General features: G+C 40.3%; 1 protein-coding gene across 1 annotated transcript; it reads left to right on the top strand.

Moving 5' to 3' along the window:
* Nucleotides 1–1,315: 1,315 nt before the first annotated feature.
* On the top strand, nt 1,316–12,822 carry LOC131243339 (auxin response factor 6-like). The gene is made up of 14 exons (XM_058242633.1): nt 1,316–2,659; nt 3,541–3,653; nt 4,045–4,143; nt 4,229–4,285; nt 4,382–4,537; nt 4,676–4,760; nt 6,816–6,906; nt 7,018–7,182; nt 7,274–7,396; nt 7,630–7,705; nt 7,837–7,984; nt 8,146–9,338; nt 10,422–10,612; nt 12,256–12,822. Exons 1-14 carry the CDS (start codon nt 2,617–2,619, stop codon nt 12,449–12,451), a joined length of 2,736 nt encoding a protein of 911 aa, XP_058098616.1. The 5' UTR covers nt 1,316–2,616; the 3' UTR covers nt 12,452–12,822.
* The last annotated feature ends 8,279 nt before the right edge of the window (nt 12,823–21,101 follow it).

The raw sequence follows: 21,101 nt of genomic DNA, 5'->3' as shown, positions 1-21,101 counted from the left end.
ACTACGAAGATTTGATCGTAATAGATGGTCAGCATTATGATCCAACAGGCCATGTGCCAAAAGTACGGGTTGTATTCAGTCTATACAAGCAAGGAACATGGTTCAATGATCCAAACCGTTGATCCGGTGAGACCCGGCATCAAATGGACTATTCTCGTCAACGTCTAGTTGTGGACCGCGAATCGAAAGGTGAACGTTATCCAATCAAGGAGATCTGTTTGCATGGTCCATCGATGGTGGGACCCTAAATGGTCCATGGAAGCGGATTGCGTACTCAGGACACTCTGTGGGGCCACCGTGATCTGTCTTTTATCCACTCCGGTCATCCATTTTATCACAGCATTTTAGAGCATGACCCTACCGTTTGTTTGGGCAGTGGGATTAGAAGGGATTAGTTGGGATGGGACTCAAAAGACATAATTATTACCCATGGCAGGGATGGTCCCATATTGCCATGGGATAAAATTAATGTCATGCTTTGTCGATGATACGATAGTGCATTGAATCCTAATTTGTCCAAATTTTCCAGGGACGTATTTGGCTCGAAGGATTGAAAGTGATGAGAAGGTTTAATCCTGGGGTTGGATTGGCCGGGCGTGCCAAAGAGACGGGATATAGAGTCCCATGGATCTCGCGACAATTTACTGAAAACAGCATTATTACCTAGAAATTCATGCCATCCATCTAGTACCATCCAATCCCTTCCAATCCACCTGGCCAAAAGGGCTCTAAAATTTAAATACATCCAAAGTTAACCACACCAAAGGAAGCAGTGTGAATGAAATTGCTTATGTTGGAAACTTCATGATATTTGTATTTTCCCTCCGTACCTTTCGATGACAAATAAACATCACTTTCGGTTTAGGTAGGTTTTCACGGTGGAAATCATTATTCCCATTGTTTCCTATTGTGTGATCCACTTTATCTTTGGATATGCTTCAATTTTGGGCTAATGACTTAAAATTATGTGTAAAAACGGATGAACGGCGTGGATAAGACACATAGATCCATGGTGGCCCCACAGAGTTTACCCAGGACGCTTGAGCGGACTGGGTTAGTACGCAATCCGTCTCCGTCCGTCGTTCCCATAAACTGAAAAGCCGAGTACTCTGTGGATATATAAATGTCCATTGCCTGAGTATCATAAAAACAGTAGAGATTCTTCCAAACCAGTGAACTTCGGTGCATGATAACTCAAAGTGGGGCCCATCCTTCCAACGGCTTGGATCCGCGTAATCTTCGATAACCAACACCGGGGCATTTCTGTAAAACAGCCAGTCCTTGCTCTCACCGTATAAAAGCCCAGCGAAAAGAAAAAGAAAAGAGAAAATAATGGCGGTTGCATTGATTGACTGCTGAGTAATATACAGAGAGCAAAAAAGGGAAAAGGAAGAAGAAGCAGAACAATACCAGCAGCAGCTCTCTTTCACTCCCTCGATCGAGGGAAGATCTGAGCCATTGATCTGCACATCACATCGCCCATCGGCTCTTCGAAACCGTCTATCTGAACCCTGAATTCGCACATTAAAGGCTCTGTTCTCTGACAGGACCTCTCTATCGTGCAGATCCGCACTTTCTAGAGTTTAACATCGAATCCTCGCGTTCTTGACGCTCAGGCTAGCATTTTGTGCTGGAATGCGCTTTTTTCTGCTCAAATGCGCACCTTTGTGTTGAAATACGAGGATTGTTGTTAAAGTGCACTGCTTTCTGCTAGAATGCGCGGTTTTCTGAGTTGCAAATCGTTTACGGAAGCTGTAGACGAGGATCTGTAGATTTTCTGGCTTTTGAAGCGGATATTTTGAGCTGTGGAGCGTTTTTGCTGGTTTTTCTTCAGTTTCTACTGGTGACAGGGGTTTTCTGGATTGAAGGTTCTGGAAGCTGTAGGTGTAAATCTTGGGGTGATTTTGAGCTTTGCAGTGTTTTCTTGCTGGTTTTCTTCGATTTCTGCTCAAAAGGGGGTTTTCTCGTTCGAATTTAGTGCAAGAAGCTGTTAGCTGGAGGTTTTGGAGCTCTTTTTCGGTTTTTGAGACTGTGAGTTTGAGCGAAAGAACTCCAGTTTTGATTTGTGCTGGATTTTCTGGTGTAATGCGTGGTTATTGGGTGAGATTTAACGTTTTGAAACCCTAGGTGCCGTGGAGGTCGATGATCTAGTGTTTCTGGTGCTATTTCTCTGGTTTTGAGATGAAATGTGAACGTTTTGAGCTAGAAAGTGATTGAAGCTGTTGTTATGAAGGTTGGGATTCTAGGGTTGAAGGTGGTGAAGTTCAGGACTGGATGAGGTTGAAAACAAGCGTTTCTATCGGCGGAACTGATTTTGGATGAGGGATATTTGGGGAATATTGGTCGTTAGCAGGGTGTTGTCGGTAAAGGGAAGGGAAGGGAGAGCGTTTGCAGCCAACTGATTTGTATTAGCTGAGAAAAAGTTGAATTTTCAAATTTTGATGGAGTTGTCTGAAATGTGGTAGTTTGTTTTTTGGAGGAGAGGTGAAAGTGACGGTTGGTTGTTTGATGGAGTGGTTACCGCTTTTAAAGATTTTGGTCATTTTCTGAGGAGGATCTACGTGGATTTGGGTCTGGTGTTACTCAATCCGTGTGAAGATCCTGGAGTCTGCAAAAATGAAGCTCTCTTCGTCTGGCTTCAGTCATCAGCCTCAGGAAGGTAAGTTTACGGTGGTGAAATCTTTTTCAATGTTCATGTTGTTTTGGATGTTAGTTCTGAACTGTTAGATTTGAATCAATCCATGATACATTCCACCATGTTGGGTTTGAATTTTTATTTTTATTTTTTTAATTTTATTTTATTTAACTTTCTTTCCTTTGATTTTGGGTTTTTAATTTCTCTGATATGGAGTTCTTTACCATGGCTATGTTATGGTTTTCATAATAGCCGCATTCTCCTACTCGATCTTGGGATATAAATGGTGGTGAGCACGAATCCCTTTTATCTTTGAAAAAGAGCAAACTCTCGAAGTTAGTTTTAATGGTACTAACAGGCTATTTCTTAATTTTGGAGCCTTTTCTTTTCTTTTTCTTTTTTTCTTTTCTCATCTTTTTCTTTTTCTTTTTTCTTTTTGTTTTTTGTTTTGGTCTGACAACTGCAGTATTTGTATTTGTAAGCAGTAAATGCATTTGCGTACAAATTTAGGGCCTGTTTAGGTGTTCCAAGTGGCAGGTGGGATGGACTCCTCTAAATCTTCATCCAGGATGTTGATTTTGGGTCACCAATTTGACTTTCATTTTTTTTTTTTTTTTCTGATGGCCTTCTGAAGTGCCCTTAAAAAACCTGTTTCAATGTCTATCCAGATCAGCATTGCTGTTGGATTGATTTTTTACTTGGGATGCATCCAAATTATACATTAATTGACATATTGCTCGTTGATTTGCTACGCACAACAGTGGCTATTTATCAAGCTTGATCATTTGCTTTTTTAGAAGGCGACAAAATTCATTATCAAGCTTGATCCATGCCCACTTCTTCTTCGTCTATGCTTCAAGATCTCGCATCTAAGGACTGCCTTTTTTGTGTGGGATATATTACAGGAGAAAAACGATGCCTGAATTCTGAACTTTGGCATGCATGCGCTGGCCCTCTTGTGTCTTTGCCTGCTGTTGGAAGCCGTGTTGTTTATTTCCCACAAGGTCATAGCGAGCAGGTCAGCATAGACTTTTAAGGTTCCACTGTGGTACTAACAGAACATGGGAAAATAATCACCATTCATCCTCCTTTTATGATCACTTCTCATCTTAACATGTAATATGATCTTTGCTGGAAAAGCAGTAGTTTCATTTGCAACCTTATTCCAAAAAAAAAAAAAAAAAGAACTCATGTTTTTATACACCATTGTTTATAAATATATATTGGATTGTGGGTAAGAATTACTGTCATGCATGTATTTCATGTTCCAAGTAGAGAGTAGATTAGAGGATTACAACTACTCCATTTCAACCAAGCCATGCTGGCATCATATGACCTAGACTTAATGATATTTTTTGTCAATGCATGTTTTGCCAATGTTACTAGTGTTACTGGGTATCTGTATTCAGGTGGCTGCTTCAACCAATAAGGAAGTTGATGCCCATATACCTAATTACCCAAGCTTACCTCCTCAATTGATCTGTCAGCTTCACAATGTGACAATGCATGTAAGTTTCTATCTTGTTGTCTCTATCGGGCCCTTAAGTGTTTTATGGTTTGCTTTCTGAAGTTCGATAATCTGTCATTATTCAGGCAGACGTGGAGACGGATGAAGTGTATGCTCAAATGACCTTGCAGCCATTAAGTCCGGTAGTGAAGTCATTTATCTCCAGATTTCTTTTCTTTCCTTCCAACTTTTTCAGTTTTGTTTGTTTTAGCTTTTCATTGACACAACTAATTCTGTAGCAAGAGCAAAAGGATCCCTATCTACCTGCCGAGTTGGGTAACCCCAACAAACAGCCGACCAATTATTTTTGCAAGACATTGACTGCTAGTGACACAAGTACTCATGGTGGATTTTCTGTTCCTCGCCGGGCAGCTGAAAAAGTGTTTCCTCCACTGGTATGATGTTTTAAAAATCAATTTGAAGCAATTCATTAATGTCTGTTCCATCCTCATTTTGGTTTTCCTAATATCTCTCGCATCCTATAAGCTCATAGCACGCGGTATAAACTTCTCGTTCTTTGTTGTTCCCCGCAGGATTTTTCTCAGCAGCCTCCTGCTCAAGAACTGATAGCAAGAGATCTTCATGATAATGAGTGGAAATTTCGTCATATATTTCGCGGTGAGTTTTAGTGATACTTAGCACTGCGAATAAATGGGTCTTAAAAATTCTTGTATCTCTTTGGTTATTAGCCATTTCGCCTATTCACTTACCATTATGTATTTCATGGTCACATGAAAATCTGTTTTCTTCTGAAATATAAAGGATACTTTCTTTCCCCATCTTTTCATCACACCTTGTTCTTATCTGTTTTAGTTTGAGAGGTGTCAGTCACCCACCCTCATTCTTCGAATAGTTCGTTTAGTTTTCTTTTGGCCATATAGTGATTCAACTATTATTATTATTATTATTTTTTTTTTAAAGGAGACAAATATAATAACTTTTGGAGGGGATGAGTTTATGTTAGGTGAAGGACATCTTATTCATGCAGTTTTCTTTTTTCTTTTTCTTTTTTTTTTTTTTTTAAAATAAATAATTTACGTACTGGAATTCTGGTACGGTGATGGTGTTCTCATGAGGTTGTGGAAGCAAGAGAAGGAAAATGAGTTTCAGACATGATGGACATAAAATGTTGATGCTTCTTTGCAGGAAAACAGAACCCCCAATCACCAAAAATAGAAAATGAAGACTGAATGAATTCAAAAGGGAGGGGAAATGGGCTGTCCAGGTTTAGGTGATTGGTATAACCCTCAAGTATTGTATATTTGCTATGTATCTGATGGAAAGTTATCATTTGAACCTTCTGGGAGTTGTAAATTGTTACTGCTCTTCGGTCATAGAGGGCTTTGTAAGGTCATAGAGGGCTTTGTAAGCCTTAGGCATTCTGTACCCAGATGTTATCCCATAAAGAGAACTGGCAACCATTTCTGCAGTACGATTTTGTTGATATTTTTCAATGTGAGGAATTATAGAGTCCTGATGCATCAGAGATGTGAATGGTGTTGTCATGCACCCATTCCAGAAAAGTGGAAACCATGGTTCATTAATCCAGATTTTTGATCTTAAGGGAACCACCCCAAATGGGGGATGACCCAAAATCTTCAACATCTGAAGATCCGATGCATCAAACCTCTCTTTTTATTAGTTCAATGCATTTCTCTCTATATCATCTATTTGAGGGTCACTGATCAAAGGTTTTCAAACCTGGGATCTGGATGAATCCCCATCCATATTTGGGCACATAAGATCATCAATCTGAATCATCGAACCATGAGTGCCATGTGATACAGACCGGAGCATCAGGATGCTGTGCATGTTGGGATGCATCGTGCTTTTATGAATCCTCTGAAGTGCATGTTGGAATCAACAACTGGACAAGTTTCTGAAGCAGCAGAAGAGCTTATCTAGATCCAATACTATGGATTTGATAGGATAAATGAAAAAATATCGAAATGCAAGGGATTGCAAGAAGTGTTATTTGGAAGATATCTGAATAATCACGACTCAAGGTCAATTATTTTGTGTCTTTCTGAGTTTAGAGTGCTTGCAAAGGAGTGTCTATACAAACTAATGTAGGGGCATTTTCACACCGGGCTCGAGTGGGGTGGCTTGTGTGAAGCGGGGGCACACTTGGGGTGAGTGGCCGGTGTGAGGTAGGTGGCTTATGTGAGGCGGGACCCATGTGAAGTGGGGCCCATGAAGGGGGTTTAGCCAAGGGCTTGACCTGGGCTACGAGATAAAGGGATTGATTTGCCACGCTCTATCAGTTGGAGCTTTTAGAGGAAGTGGTTAGTTGTCTTGCGTCAAAAGTAGTATTAAAGCGGGAGGTCTCATGTTCAAGGGATTGATTCGCCACACTCTATCAGTTTGAGCTTTTAGAGCAAGTGGTTCGTTATCCTGCGTCACGAACTCTTTACAGGGACAAGTGCTGCCTTATAACTGTATCTTTATATTGTTTGACAGTTTGTCGTTTGTGAAAAACTGTGTGAGCTTAAAATGACTTTTCAGGGTTCAAATATTTCGTTTGGTTTTGTATTTTCTATAGTTAAGCTAGGATTTGTGCTATGTGTTACTTAGGTGTTAATTTACTGGCCTGCTGAATGGCAAGGATACTTGCTGTCCCTAGAAGCTCTTCTGTAACTGGCCTGTCATTTGTTAATTCCATTTATAATGCAGGTCAGCCTAAGAGACATCTTCTTACAACTGGATGGAGTGTGTTTGTAAGTGCAAAGAGGCTTGTTGCAGGTGATTCGGTCCTTTTCATCTGGTATGCTGGTTCAGAATCCTCATGCCACCTAGTTGATGCATGTAGCATTTCAACCCGTCATGTCATATGTAGTTTGTATCTGACACTGAAATATATTGCTTTTGTCATCAGGAATGAAAAGAATCAGTTACTCCTGGGAATCCGGCGTGCTAATCGGCCACAAACAGTCATGCCTTCGTCAGTTTTATCAAGTGATAGCATGCACATAGGGCTCCTTGCTGCTGCAGCTCATGCAGCAGCCACAAATAGTCGTTTCACTATTTTTTATAACCCAAGGTAGAATTAATGCAACTCATAAAACTTGAATGTTGTAAATATCATAACAAATATAACAGTTATGTATTATATTGTTTTACATTGTTTTCAGGGCAAGCCCATCTGAATTTGTCATACCTCTAGCCAAATATGCTAAAGCAGTCTACCACACCCGTGTTTCAGTTGGCATGCGCTTTCGGATGCTATTTGAAACAGAAGAGTCAAGTGTGCGTCGGTAGGTTTCATCCTCAAAATGTCTCTCTTTCGTTCTTCCTCCCTTTTGAACTTTTTTATGCTGTTGTCTGTAATTTCACATTTATCTATGGCAGATATGATATGCCTTTGAACTATTTGATGTCTAAGCTATGCACACTGCCATCCACAAATGTTTTGTTTGTCATTCTATTGGCCTTTTATGCTTGTATATACACTTCACACTTAGTAATAATGTCATTCCATTATACCTAGGTACATGGGCACAATAACTGGCATAGGTGATTTAGATCCTGTTCGTTGGCCAAACTCACATTGGCGCTCTGTGAAGGTACGCGATGCAAAACGAATTGGACTCAGATCGGACCTGTAGGGATAATCTATATTTTTGAAGATGTTGCTGCTTGAATTATTCCCTGGTGAAACCGAAGATTGTTTGTAATTCTCACAGCACTAGTGCAGGTTGGCTGGGACGAATCAACAGCTGGAGAGAGGCAGCCGAGAGTATCGTTGTGGGAAATCGAGCCTTTAACCACATTTCCAATGTATCCATCTCCATTCCCCCTTCGGTTGAAGCGACCATGGCCGCCTGGACTGCCATCTCTACATGGTATAGCTTCCTGATTGCTTCTTTTGAGCAGAGAAAATGACTTACGCAATGTGGACTCCTACTTAAATTTTAACTTAGAAGTCTGTTCTTAAGTTACTTTTTTCACCCTTGCTTTTGTTTCTAAATCTTTTATTATTTGTTTATTTATTTATTTCGTTCAGGCGGCAAGGATGATGATCTGGGTCTGAATTCTCCCCTCATGTGGCTCCGAGGAGATGGGGTTGATCGGGGGATTCAGTCTCTGAATTTCCAGAGTATTGGAATGACACCCTGGATGCAACCAAGACTCGATGCTTCTCTATTAGGTCTGCAGCCTGATATGTACCAAGCAATGGCGGCAGCAGCACTTCAGGAAATGAGGAATGCAGATCCTCTGAAGCAGGCATCTCCATCTCTTCTGCAGTTCCAGCAACCTCACAATATTCCTAATCGTTCTGCGTCTCTATTACAGAGTCAGATTTTGCAGCAATCTCAACCTCAATCATCACCAACCTTTCTTCAGAACATCCCAGGGAACCAAACTCAGTCCCAATCTCAGGCCCACCTTCTTCAGCATCAGTTGCAGCATCACCACTCATTCAAGGATCACCTGCAGCAGCCTCAGCAGCAGCAACAACAGCAACAGCAACACCACCACCACCAGCTGCAGCAGCAGCATCAACTATCTGATCAGCAACAGATCCCAAATGTAGTCTCATCACTGTCTCAGCTAGCATCAGCTTCTCAGACCCAGACTCCATCTTTGCAAGCCATATCTTCATTGTGCCAGCAGCAGACTTTTCCAGACTCGAATGGAAATGCTGTTGCTACAGCTGGGCTCTCTCCTCTACATAGTATTCTGGGCTCATTCTCCCAGAATGATACATCCCACCTTCTTAACCTGCCAAGAAACAACTCGCTAATCCCCTCTTCTTCTGCCTGGTTGCCCAAGCAAGTTACAGTTGAATCTACTCTCTCTTCTGGAGCCCAGTCTGTTCTGCCCCAGGTAGATCAGTTGGGCCCACCGCAGCCGAATGTCTCTCAACATTCTGTATCACTGCCACCATTTCTCGGAAGAGAGTGCTCAGTGGACCAAGAAGGTAGCGCAGACCCTCAGAACCATCTTCTCTTTGGGGTGAACATAGACTCCTCAGCTCTTCTAATGCAGAACAACATGTCAAGCCTCAGAGGCGTTAGCAGCGAGACTGATTCAACCACCCTGCCATTTTCTGCTTCTAGTTTTCTGAGTGGCGCGGGAACTGATTTCCCACTGAATCTGGCAATGACAACTTCCAGCTGCTTGGATGAATCGGGTTTTTTGCAGTCGCCGGACAATGTGGGCCAAGTGAACCCACCAACCAGAACCTTTGTGAAGGTGGGCATTTGGAACCCACCAACCTTTAGAAATTTGATTGTCACACACACACACACACACACACACACACACACCATGAAGTGTTTCTATAATCCACTTTGACTAAAAGTGGGTGACAGAAATTTAGCTGTAGGGCTCAAAAATCAGTCAGATTTGTGATTCAAGTGGGCCACACCAAGATAAACAGTTGGGATACACACACACACACACACACACACACACACCATGACGTGTTTCTAAAATCCACTTTGACTAAAGGTGTGTGACAGAAATTTAGCTGTGGGGCTCAAAAATCAGTCAGATTTGTGATTCAAGTGGGCCACACCAAGATAAACAGTTCGGAGGGGGACACCTACCCTTGATTTTTAATGAGGCCCATCGTGATGTTTATGCACAATCCACTCCAACCATCAATTGTGTCTCCATCTTTATGTCCAGAACCCAAAAATCAGGCTGATCCGTGGTTCAAGTTGGCCACAAAAGGAAACAGTTAGGAGAGGGATGTCCCACCCTTGAATTTTTAAGGGGTCCACCATGATGATTATGTGAAATCCATTCCAATCATCAGCTGCTTTGTGATAAATTATGCTTGGGGATTTAGGCCCATCCATGATTTGTGTGCCACACCAAGTGAAACAGTCTAGATGGTGGGTGGCAAAAGTCCCACTAACCAAAGATCCTTATTATTCATACAAATGTGAGTTAGAAATGATGGTCCAGATTTGAACACTTGTATAGAGGAAAAGGATCTCTAATGTGTGGTGCGTTTTCCATGTGGTCTAGCCAAGGTGGGACCTATAAGCTGATGATGGTCTGGATCACCATATAGTGGGACAGAAGTGGTGAATTTCCCTAGCGAACACCTCTCTTTATTCTTCTTCTTTTTTTTTCTATTTCTTTTTGTTTTTGTTTTTTTTTTTTCCCATTTTTCTTTATGTTTTCTTCTATTCTTTTTCCTTGATTCTGTGAAGTTGAGGTTATGGTCCTGGCATTGAAACTATGTTAGAGAAATACTGAGTCTTGAGTTACACTTCTACATTTGTTTCCCGGTCACTGATGGGGTACATTTTGGTATCGAGACAGGTTCACAAGTTAGGGTCCTTTGGGAGGTCACTGGACATAACCAGGTTCAGCAGCTACAATGAGCTGCGCAGTGAGCTCGCCCATATGTTTGGCCTTGAAGGCCAGTTGGAGGACCCTCTGAGATCAGGCTGGCAGCTTGTATTTGTCGACCGGGAGAACGATGTTCTTCTCCTCGGAGACGATCCCTGGCAGTATGTATTCTCTCCCTTTCTCACATTTTCTTTCTTCTCTTCATGGCAATTGCTCTTTTTTTTTAAAAAAAAAAATTATCTGATGCTATAGTACAAGATGACTCATGTGGTTAATTTTAAAGCGGCACAGAGAAACCAAAAGAAGATTCCAATTCTTTAAAGCGGCAGAACGAAACCAATTCTTTTTTTTTTTTTTTTTTTTTCCCAAAAAAAATTGATCAAAACCCTTTTTTTTTTCTCTCCAAATGAGGTTAATTTTAAAGTGGCAGAAAGAAACCAAAAGAAGATTCCAGTAGCGACCCTCTTGTCACTCCAAAACCTAGCAATCAACAAAAAAAAAAGAAAAAAAGGAACTGGCACCTCTTTATACTGAAGGACTTACATTTCTCTCCTTCCTCAAATCCCAAACTATCCCAAAAAAATTGATCAATACTTGATCTATACTACACATGCAAATGTGTATGCATGTGTATGTATTCAACACATTTTTTTTTTTCATTAAATTGGGGTCCATTTTCAGATGTGTTGTTTGGAAAATAAAAAAATTCCCCAGAAATTTCTTGGCAGTTGCTGGGACATGTAAAGTGCTTGGGCTAGATGGTGGCATGTGTTATTTCCATGCAAGAAAGGAATTGACGTCTCCTATTGGTGGGGGTGGGGAGGGAAAATTAAAGTGTGTGCGTACTGGAAAAATAGGAGGGGAGGAAACTAGGTTTCTAGTGCGCATGCACAAACATGTGCAAAAGTGGACAGTGGGTTTCTGGGGAAATATCCTTGAATTGAAACAGCCCCATGATCTCAAACGTAGCCTTAACCTGAAAGTAGACTTTGATATGTTGGACATTCAATGCCAAATGCACTGACCCTAGAGAATCCAGTGGTTCTGAAATGTCTGCTAATATATGAATCTGTTTTGCACATTAATCTTGAAAGTGTAAGATCTCTTTCAAAAAAATAGCTTAAGATCTTTTTCCAGGCATGGTTCTTTTTTATAATAGTCTTTTGGATCAGCGTCTGACATGGAGCTGTTTCTGAAAAAATGCTGTTTGGTTCCTTTCTAGCAACTCTCCATGAGAATTTAGCTTTTCAATTCTCTATTTCAATCTCAAGGAATAAGGTCAAGCCTCAGGCCCTCGGCAAATGTACACTTTACTGATGCTTTCAGTTCTGTACACGAGTCAATAGTTCAGTTATCCAAACCCCTAAGCCCTACTCTGATGGGCCGGACTGTGGATGTGAATGCCAAGATCCCAACTGTTCCATCTTTTGCAGACTGTTACTGCATTTTTCTTAACAATCCAATTGTAGGTCGCCAGTTGAAGGGTTAGGATCTTATCTTCTGGTCTATTTTCAGGGTGTCCCCATCAATGCAAGCATCCATCAGATTAGCAATCTTTTTTCATTGAGACATGAGTCCCAGATGAAAAAAAAAACAGTGAACTTGATTGCTGCAGAGCTGGACCCCAAAAAATCCTCCAGTCTTTTTCCTATTGTGCAGGAGAACCATCTGTGCACATCAAAATTGCTGGCAACTATTTTTTTTTATTTTTTTCTCTGCGGCCCATTACAACGAGTATTTTCAATAATCGTTAGTGTTTATTGATTTATTTGACACGGGATGCTTCAATTCATGCTTTATACAGGGAGTTTGTAAACAATGTTTGGTGTATTAAAATCCTCTCACCCCAAGAAGTGCAGCAGATGGGTAAACAAGACCTCGAGCTTCTGAATTCAGTCCCAATCCAAAGGCTCTCAAGCAGCAGCTGTGACAACTACGTGGGCCATCAGGACTCAAGAAATCTTACTGGGATCATGTCTGTGGGGTCGTTGGACTACTGAAGAAGGGGGGGAGATAATAGATCACCAGCCAACCTCTTCTGCAATGTTAGCTTGCCTTTCCATCAAGGAGAGTAGAAGCTCACCGCTGCCTAAGTTAATGAATATTTCTGTATTATAATATGATATCCACATATAACAACAATTAGTATACACATACAACACGTATGTACGTAATTATTAGGGGGAGACCGAATGTTGTTAAGATGGCAGTTTGTCTTTTTATTTTATTATTATTATCCTGCAATGTATTCTGAACTGAGGTTTCAGGAGGAGATGGGCCACAGAACTTGTAAGGATCAGTCATGGATATTCGAGGGTAGCGAGACTCTGGACAACTAATACTGGCAATCAGTTGGATTTTACTTTTTTAATCTCTGCTAGGGGGAGGCGATTCACATGAGAGATGAGTATCACAGCTTCTCTGGTGGAATCCACCAGGCCTGAGTCTAACTTGTGCTGGGAATAGCCTCACCAATCTCCCATGCAATCACCCTGGCATTTCGCTTCCACGTTTCCTATGAGGAACCATATTTGTGAATGCAAGCTTAGCCCATGGTTTGATGATCTGTGCCATTGATTTTAACTGGCTGCACTGGATGGACCACACCCTGAATATCTTGTAGATGGAGGTTAGTAGCCATTCCATATCTTGGTTTTTCAGTGGACGGACCTTTGTCGCATTTCCTTTGTGCAGCTACGTTTCTGATACCTGCTGAAAGCATGGTTTCTATCTTCCAAAACGAATTTGTTCGGCTTCATATGCATCGGTTCCTGTGGCAAGCGAATCACCTAAAATATCTCACGAGTCACCTCACATGAGATGCTTGACCAAGTTCCAATGAATTGTGTGGTCCTTGTAGGACTTTTTTAAACTGAAATTTGGTGTGGTCCTAACGATACTTCTTTTAACTGAATTTTGGTGTATTTTTCCAATGCACATTGGGTATCGATTTTGGACTACATGATACACGATGTGCCCATTTTAACCCTTTAACTGATACAGGTTAGGGTTGTCTCAACGTGGATATTTGTGGCAGGATCTATCCACGTTGTGGTCCATCAGGTTAACGGTCTAGATAACCAAATTATGGGCTCTGCCTGTGTATATAGAAGGCAGGCCCATGGATCATATGATGGTTGTCTTGGACTTCTGCCGACAGATAATATCCTCAGAGAGAGAGAGAGAGAGAGAGAGAGAGAGAGATTAGGGTAAGGTTATTAAATGGACCATGTGATGGGTGGGGCTTCTTCACTGCTGGAAAATTTTGGAACTTCTCTACAGTCTCTTTCAACGTGAAAAGGGGTCTCTGCCTTTTTTTAGGTCGTGGACAGATCTCTTAACTTTCACCTGTCCTTTTCATCCATTTCACCCTCTGCAGCATTTCTGTCAACCAAGTTTACTCATGGTGATGTATCAGAGACCGAAATTGTGGGACCCACACGCATTGCGGCTTCCCATGTGAAAGCGTGTTCCTTTTTTTTTTTTTTTTCGTTTGCGGCCTGTTTTGGTGGTTTGGGAAATAGGAGAGTGACATTTGCTTTGAAAGTTTTAGGATTTTGCCAATTAAACCAAAGCCCCATTCTTGGAAAATGTGTTCCACCAAAAGGTAAGACTCCATTTTATTGGAATGTATTTTCCACCCAATTACTTTTCAAGCTCCCAAACAGGCCCGGGGTATTAAATAGTTGGGTGGTCCCGCTGATTGTTACAGTAAGTTTTTTTCTATATTTATTTTGGGGGTATTACGGCAAAATTCCCTATGAGAGCCCGTTTAGTAAGGGATAAATACCAGTAAGCCGTAGTTAAAAATCACAATGATGAGACATGCTGACTCTTTAGAAGAGAGGCAAAATTTTACCTAGAACGCTAGATAAGATTAAGCCTCATAACAAGTGTTTTCAAGCCAAACCACTATGGCCCCACCAAGACGTATTTGTTTTATCCACATGATCAATACATTTTTTCACATCATTTTAGGGCTGCCCAAAAATGAGGTAGATCCAAAGCTCAAGTGGATTACGTGACTGAACGCCTGCTATTGAAAGCTTTTTAGGGGCTACAAAAGTTTTTAATTAAGTTCATATTTGTGTTTTCCTGTTGTTCATGTTTGTGCAACGTCCTCATAAACAGGTTGGATGTCAAATAAACACCATGATGGCCCTACAAAGGTTCCACTGCTGTGCATTATTATTCATACTTCATCCTATGTTGTGGTCCACTTGAGCTTTGGATTTGCCTCATTTTTATGCTCATGCCTTAAAATAAATATGCAAAATGAATGAATTTTGGAGAAAAGCCACATATATCATGGTGGGCCCACACAGTTTTACGACATAGACAATGCCAATGCCATCTGAATTCCTTTTCAAATGCCATGCACTCAACATAGTAACTTCCCAAGATCACTCTATTTGTGGTTCTTGAGCTGTGAGGTTCATCAATGGACGAACCAGGAGCACAAGAAGTTGTGCTAGGCTGGTTGGTTCTTGAGTCAAACTACCCTAAGGGCCTATAATTTGGCTCTATTTGTCGTATTAGTTATAGGGTCGGTCATTTTAGTCAATGACCTTATGCCGACACTAAGTGATAATTTTAATAATTTTATATTTTCTAACCATATTATTTACATTGGTAAACTATAAGTCACATATGCGTCTCATTGACTGTGCCAAAATGAAATTTGTCTCAAAATTCAATTATTGATGAGCGGGGGATGTAGCTCGAATCAAACACCTATAATCCCAACCGTTGAGAAAGACAGAAAGACTGAGCATCAGGTGACCTATAAAAGAGACCAGGTGTTTTTCGAAGGGGAGGAACCATGGCTTTTAACTAAATTAATGACTTCTAATGATTACTTATTTACACCTAATTACCTGTAATTTCAACAAATCAGAGGGCAAAAAAAAGATTTTACCGGAAATGCATTGACCCACTGGGAGCTTGAAAGACTGAAGTGACCGTCTATCATTATTATGTTTTTCTAAAAAATAACAGAAAAGATTTTAATTCCACAACTTTGTGGGGCTCCAACCTGTCAAGTGTGTGTATCCCATCACCATGATCAAATGGATTAAATCAGGCTGATTTAATCATGAGGTGGGTCCCATGAGTTAGGAGGTTTTTGGTCGGTGTGGATTGTTTCAAAATAAAAGTGGGTCCATGATGATGGAAGACCCACATAAAAGTGCAGGGCATTTCGGTCCTTTCAGAAAACATTGATTGGGCTTTTCAATGCATCTTCCAAATCTTTGGGGATTGGGGTACTGTAGCTTCATTTGGATTTTTGGACAGTTCAATCGATTGATCTATACCGTTGATTAGCTCCAACAGAATCCATGGGGCACCATGAAAACATCACAGCAAATAATCAAAGATGGATCGGTTATGAATCTAAAGAATTACTTTTTTAGACAATTATAACCATCCCATCCATCGCTTGTGAAAAGGACGGCTATAGTAAATAAGGACAAATCAAGATGGATTGGATCATCCTATCAGCATTTTTTTTTGTGGCCCATAAAATGTGATGTCGACTTAATAGACGGATCAGATCGATTGATGGGATCACATTGTTTGAACGGCTGGATGGATCACATTGTTTGCTATGGCTGCATGATTCTGTAAGACTGCTATTAATATCTCTGCCATTTTTCTCACTGTTCATATGCACCCAACTGATTCCAACCGTTTGTTTGTGTGTATTGCACATCAACGTGGTGGACCACTATATTAACTGTCCTGACCAGAACAGAGACTAAAGAAGGAAGGACACGTGTAATTACTGTCCCAATCTCTCTTTTAAATAATTTATTGGGAGAAGGTAAAATGAGGAAGAAAATCTGAGACTTTTGTGGGGTTAGCCAGCTGGAAAGGTGACAGGGTCTTGGATATCTTCATTCCGGGAGTTGGGTGGGCCTTGATTGAATGGTGATGGGTCTAGTCAGGCACCGTCTAATGATAAAAGTCAGGGATGTCCAAACCCTATATAGGACTCTCTCTCTCTCTCTCTCTCTCTCTCTCTCATGTGATGTTTTGAGCCTTATCTTTTGCCTAACTTCTGGCGACCAAGATCTGGACCGTTCATCTAGAAGGTTAGGCCATTGGCGGACCACATGGCAGAAATCTTATTTATCTTATAGGGTGGAAAATCGGCTCGGCTGAGTTTTGGTCCAGATAAATAACTGGCTTGACGTTGGTTTATATCTGCCTAAAGGCCAGATTCTTAGGCTTGGTCTGGTCCACTTATATAGTACAGTCATGGATTTAAGCCTGAGCGACTCGGATGGCTTATCTAGTCTTGAGTTGAGTCACGACTCTGCTGAGTCAAGGGTCCAACCGAGTCCAAGTCGACCGAAACGAGTCGTATTGGACTCATCTGAGTCTTAGTACTATATGACAATAGCACTTGGGAGCTGCGTTTTGTTGTACCTGGTTCGAGCCCGAATAGGGGTGCAAGTGGGGTCGGGTCAAGTGAGTTGTAAACTTTGGGGGGGGGGGCGCACCGTGATGTATGTGTTTTATGCACACCATCCATCCGTTTTTCCAGTTCATTTTAGTGTATGAGTCCAAAACTGAATCTTGTCCAAAGCTCAAGTGGACCACACCACAGGAAACAGTGGGAATTGAATGCCTACCATTGAAATTTTCTTAGGGGCCACAGAAGTTTTGGATCAAGCTGATATTTGTGTTTTCCCTTTATCCATGTCTGTGTTACCTTATGAACAGGTTAGATGACAAATAAAAGGAAACGGATTGGCTACTTCCCCAGCCACCAGCCTGGTGGCTCGTGGTCGGTGCTCTGTGGGCCCCACCATGATGTATGTGTTTCATTCATGCCGTTCATCTATTTTTAGAGATAATTTTATATCTTGATCTCAAAAATGAGAAGGATATAAATCTCAGGTGGACCACACCACAGGAAAACAATAGTGATTGGATATCCACCATTAAAATCCTTCTAAGGCCCACTATACTGTTTATTTGACATCCAATCTGTTAATTAGGTTATGGCCTAGATGAAGGGAAAAAGCAAAGATCAGCTTGATCCAAAACTTTTATGCCCCAAGAAAGTTTTTAATAGTATACGTTCATTCAACAATGTTTCCAGTAATGTGGTCCACTTGAGATTAGGATATACCTAGTGTTTTGTCTCATGCCCTAAAATGATCTAGAAAAATAGATGGACGGCATGGATGACATACATACATCATGGTGGGGCCCAGCCCACAGAGCACCGACCACCAGCCATTGGCTGTTGGGAGGGGGAGTAGCCAATCCGTTTCCCAAATAAACATCATTGTGGGCCCTAGGAAGGTTTCAACGGTGGATGTTATCATCCCCACTTTTTCTTTTTACTTTTTTCAATTTTGGGCTCATACATCACAGTGGGCCCCACAGAGTTTACTCACTACACAAACCGGGTCTGCAAATGGGTCGGGTTGAGGTGGGCCCACATATGCAATGTCATAACTGACATGAATGATGGGGTTATATGATTAGAACAATCCATACCCAACCTGTTGAATAACATAGGTTAGGTTTGGGTTGAATTGTTTGAGCTGGGCCCAGGATTGGGTTTGGCATGATTCTCAACCTGAACTACTAGAACTCCTGATTTATGCACCACGTAAAACATCGCAAGCTCTATGGCCTACCATGTTGGATATGTGAAATCCACTCCGTCCATCATGTTATATCCTTGATTCTAAGCACGAGAAACCAAAATCAGTTAGATCTACAACTCAGGTGGGTCACACTGCAGGGAACAACGGGGTTGGTATGAGAACCACCGAGGGTGAGGGTATATCTTTCATCAAACCTGTTAATCAGGTGTAACTTACTAAGGTGGGCCACATCACGTGAATTTAGAGATTTTAGGAGAAATTTTACATTGTTTCTGTCAGTGTGGCCCATAAGAATTTTTAGGCTGATATTCTCTATGTAGGGTGAAAGTAAGCATTCTCACCTGATGGACTGAGTGAATTTTAATTCCCATTGAATGGACGGCGAGGATTTGTAGTGAGTGGAGTCTTTGATGCGACCCACATAGTGTTGAACTTCAATTTTCTTTTCTTCAATATCGCATTTGCTGATGCTGATGCTAGTTTAGACTTGAATCACAGTTTTAGATAGTCCACCTACGGTTGGACGGCTTAGCTCATCAGAGTTCGTGGCTACCAGTAGTGCAGGAAATTGAGACCCAATGTGGTGGACGCGGAAGTTCCTGCGATGGCAACCTAGGTGGGACCCACCGTGATGTTTGTGAGAAATCCACCCGGTCCATCTGTTTTGTGAGCTCATTTAAGGACATGAGTTAAGAAATGAGCCCTATCGAATACTCAAGTGAACCAAAAACGTGAGGATTGAACGTCCACAGTTGAAATATTCATGGGGCCATAGAAGTTTTGAATTAGGCTAATATTTTGTGTTTTCAATTCATCCCAGTGGGAATGACGTTATGAACGGTATGGATGGCTAGGGCTGTACATCGAGCAAAGGTGAGTCGAGGTGGGCCAAGCTCGGCTTGATTCGTCCATGCTATACTCAAGTTTGAGCTCGAGCTCACCATCGTGCTCTACATTGAAACTTAGATTGTTTGCCAAAGTTTTTGAGTTGAGCTCGAGTCAAACTAGTGGTTCAAGTCATCGAGCTTATCTCGAGTTGAGTCGAGCTTGTTCATATATCAATTTATTATATTTTTTGTTAAAAAATAGAAATTAAATGTCAACAATATTAAGTTTAAAATATCTCACATGCCACATTATTAAGACAAAAAAAGAGTGTCAGATATACCTTTAGATACTATCATACCACATATTAGTCCTCAACATCAAAATTAAAGAGTGAAAATATATTACAAAATATAAAACATTAAACAAAAATTTTAAAGCTTATATTCCTTCAAGCAATTTTAAATGCATTCTTGACCTCATCTTCACTTTCATTTTCCTCCTCATACTCTTCAACATCGAAACTGCTACCGCCCTAAACTAGATGCAACCAATCTTACGTACATATCAGTGCTTCAACTGTATTCGAAGCGAGTGATCTTTGATACTTGGTAACTACCTTGCTTCCCGTGTTAAAAGTTGATTCTGATGCCACGGTCAAAATTGGAATTGATAATATGTCTCGTGTCATCACCGAAAGTCTAGGGTATTCACGAGCTATCGACTTCCACCACTGCAAAACATCAAAATCATCTTCTTGTAGCCTTATGACATGCTTCTTTAGATTCTTCTCCACTTCAAATTCAGTTTTATGTGTCTCCATTTCTTCTTCATCTAAAAACAATATAAAGTCACAAAGCCACTTGCCTCCAGTAAGAATAGTAGATTGAGAAGTAATTATTGTACTGGATGTTTCGGCCAAATTACCAACATATGAAGTGAACAACTCTTCAACTGTATCATTAATAATGGCGGTCTCCACAGAAATTCTTTCAAAACTGGAATAAAGTGATCTGAAAACAAATCTAACCATTGCCATCTTATATTATGAATCCATAACAACTGTGGTGGCCATTAACAAGTGGCATTCAACCTAATACTTATCGAATTTCATCTGCATTCCTATAGTCATCGCTTGTAAAAAACTTGAACCCTTCAGTAGTACACTTTTTTAGTGCATCTATAATGAAAATAATTTCAGGAAGAAATTGATTTGCTATAAGATACTTATTTCCTAGAAAAATCTTTGTGCAGTCGTAAAAGACTCTGAGAAACTAATGAACATGTTCAGCTTTTTTTCAATCTTCATCACTAGACATGTATGTATACATTGTCAATTTACTATATTTTTGTTTAAAAAATACAAATTAAATGTCAACAATATTAAGTCTTCATAAATCTACCGGGATACATACATATACATAATTATAAATTGTTTATAATTGTTTCAAATTTTGTTTACTAATTATCTCTAAATATCTCATATATTCCTACTTGTCTTTATGTAGAAATGCTAATTATCTCTATCCCATTCGGTAACATACCATGTACTATCCTAATACAATTTACATGCGAGCCGAAATTTCAACAGCACCTCCTCACATTCTCCATATATATGTAAAATTCAATACTAATTAGTTGTCACACTCACATGTAATCCATTACACATGTAGTGGAAACCAACTAGTAAAGAACTACATATCCGGAGAAAATATAGAGAAACACTACCGAAATTCTAACTACATGTAAATTAAAAATGAGAATAGCTTAAGTACATGGTATGGTACTAAACTGTCCAAAATGAGACAATTTAGGAATTCATAAAGAACAAGCATTTTCAGTCGAATAATTATACTTGTTCAATATAATTTCCTAAACGGGAAGTATATTGTTAAACCACTAGGTGACTTAAATACTAATTAACAACATTAGATGACAAAAAATCATAAGCATCAATATTTAAAGAACAAATATCGAAATATATAAGAAAAAGTTACTCTATATAACTACAAGTCTAGAAGTAAAAAAATCTAAGAACAAATAAGAAAATAATACATTTATGGTAGGCAAGTTAAGTTAGTGCATTATAATAGGAAGTTAAATTAATATATTTACTCCATACAACTATAAGTCTATAACTAAAAAACTTAATACATCAAAGTTAAGTTTTAATATTCTCCTTATTTTATATCAGATC

This window comes from Magnolia sinica, chromosome 1 (assembly GCF_029962835.1).
Source record: "Magnolia sinica isolate HGM2019 chromosome 1, MsV1, whole genome shotgun sequence".
NCBI classification, from domain to species: Eukaryota; Viridiplantae; Streptophyta; class Magnoliopsida; order Magnoliales; family Magnoliaceae; genus Magnolia; species Magnolia sinica.
Note: the sequence above shows the minus strand (reverse complement) of the source record. Positions and strands in the feature narration are given on the sequence as shown.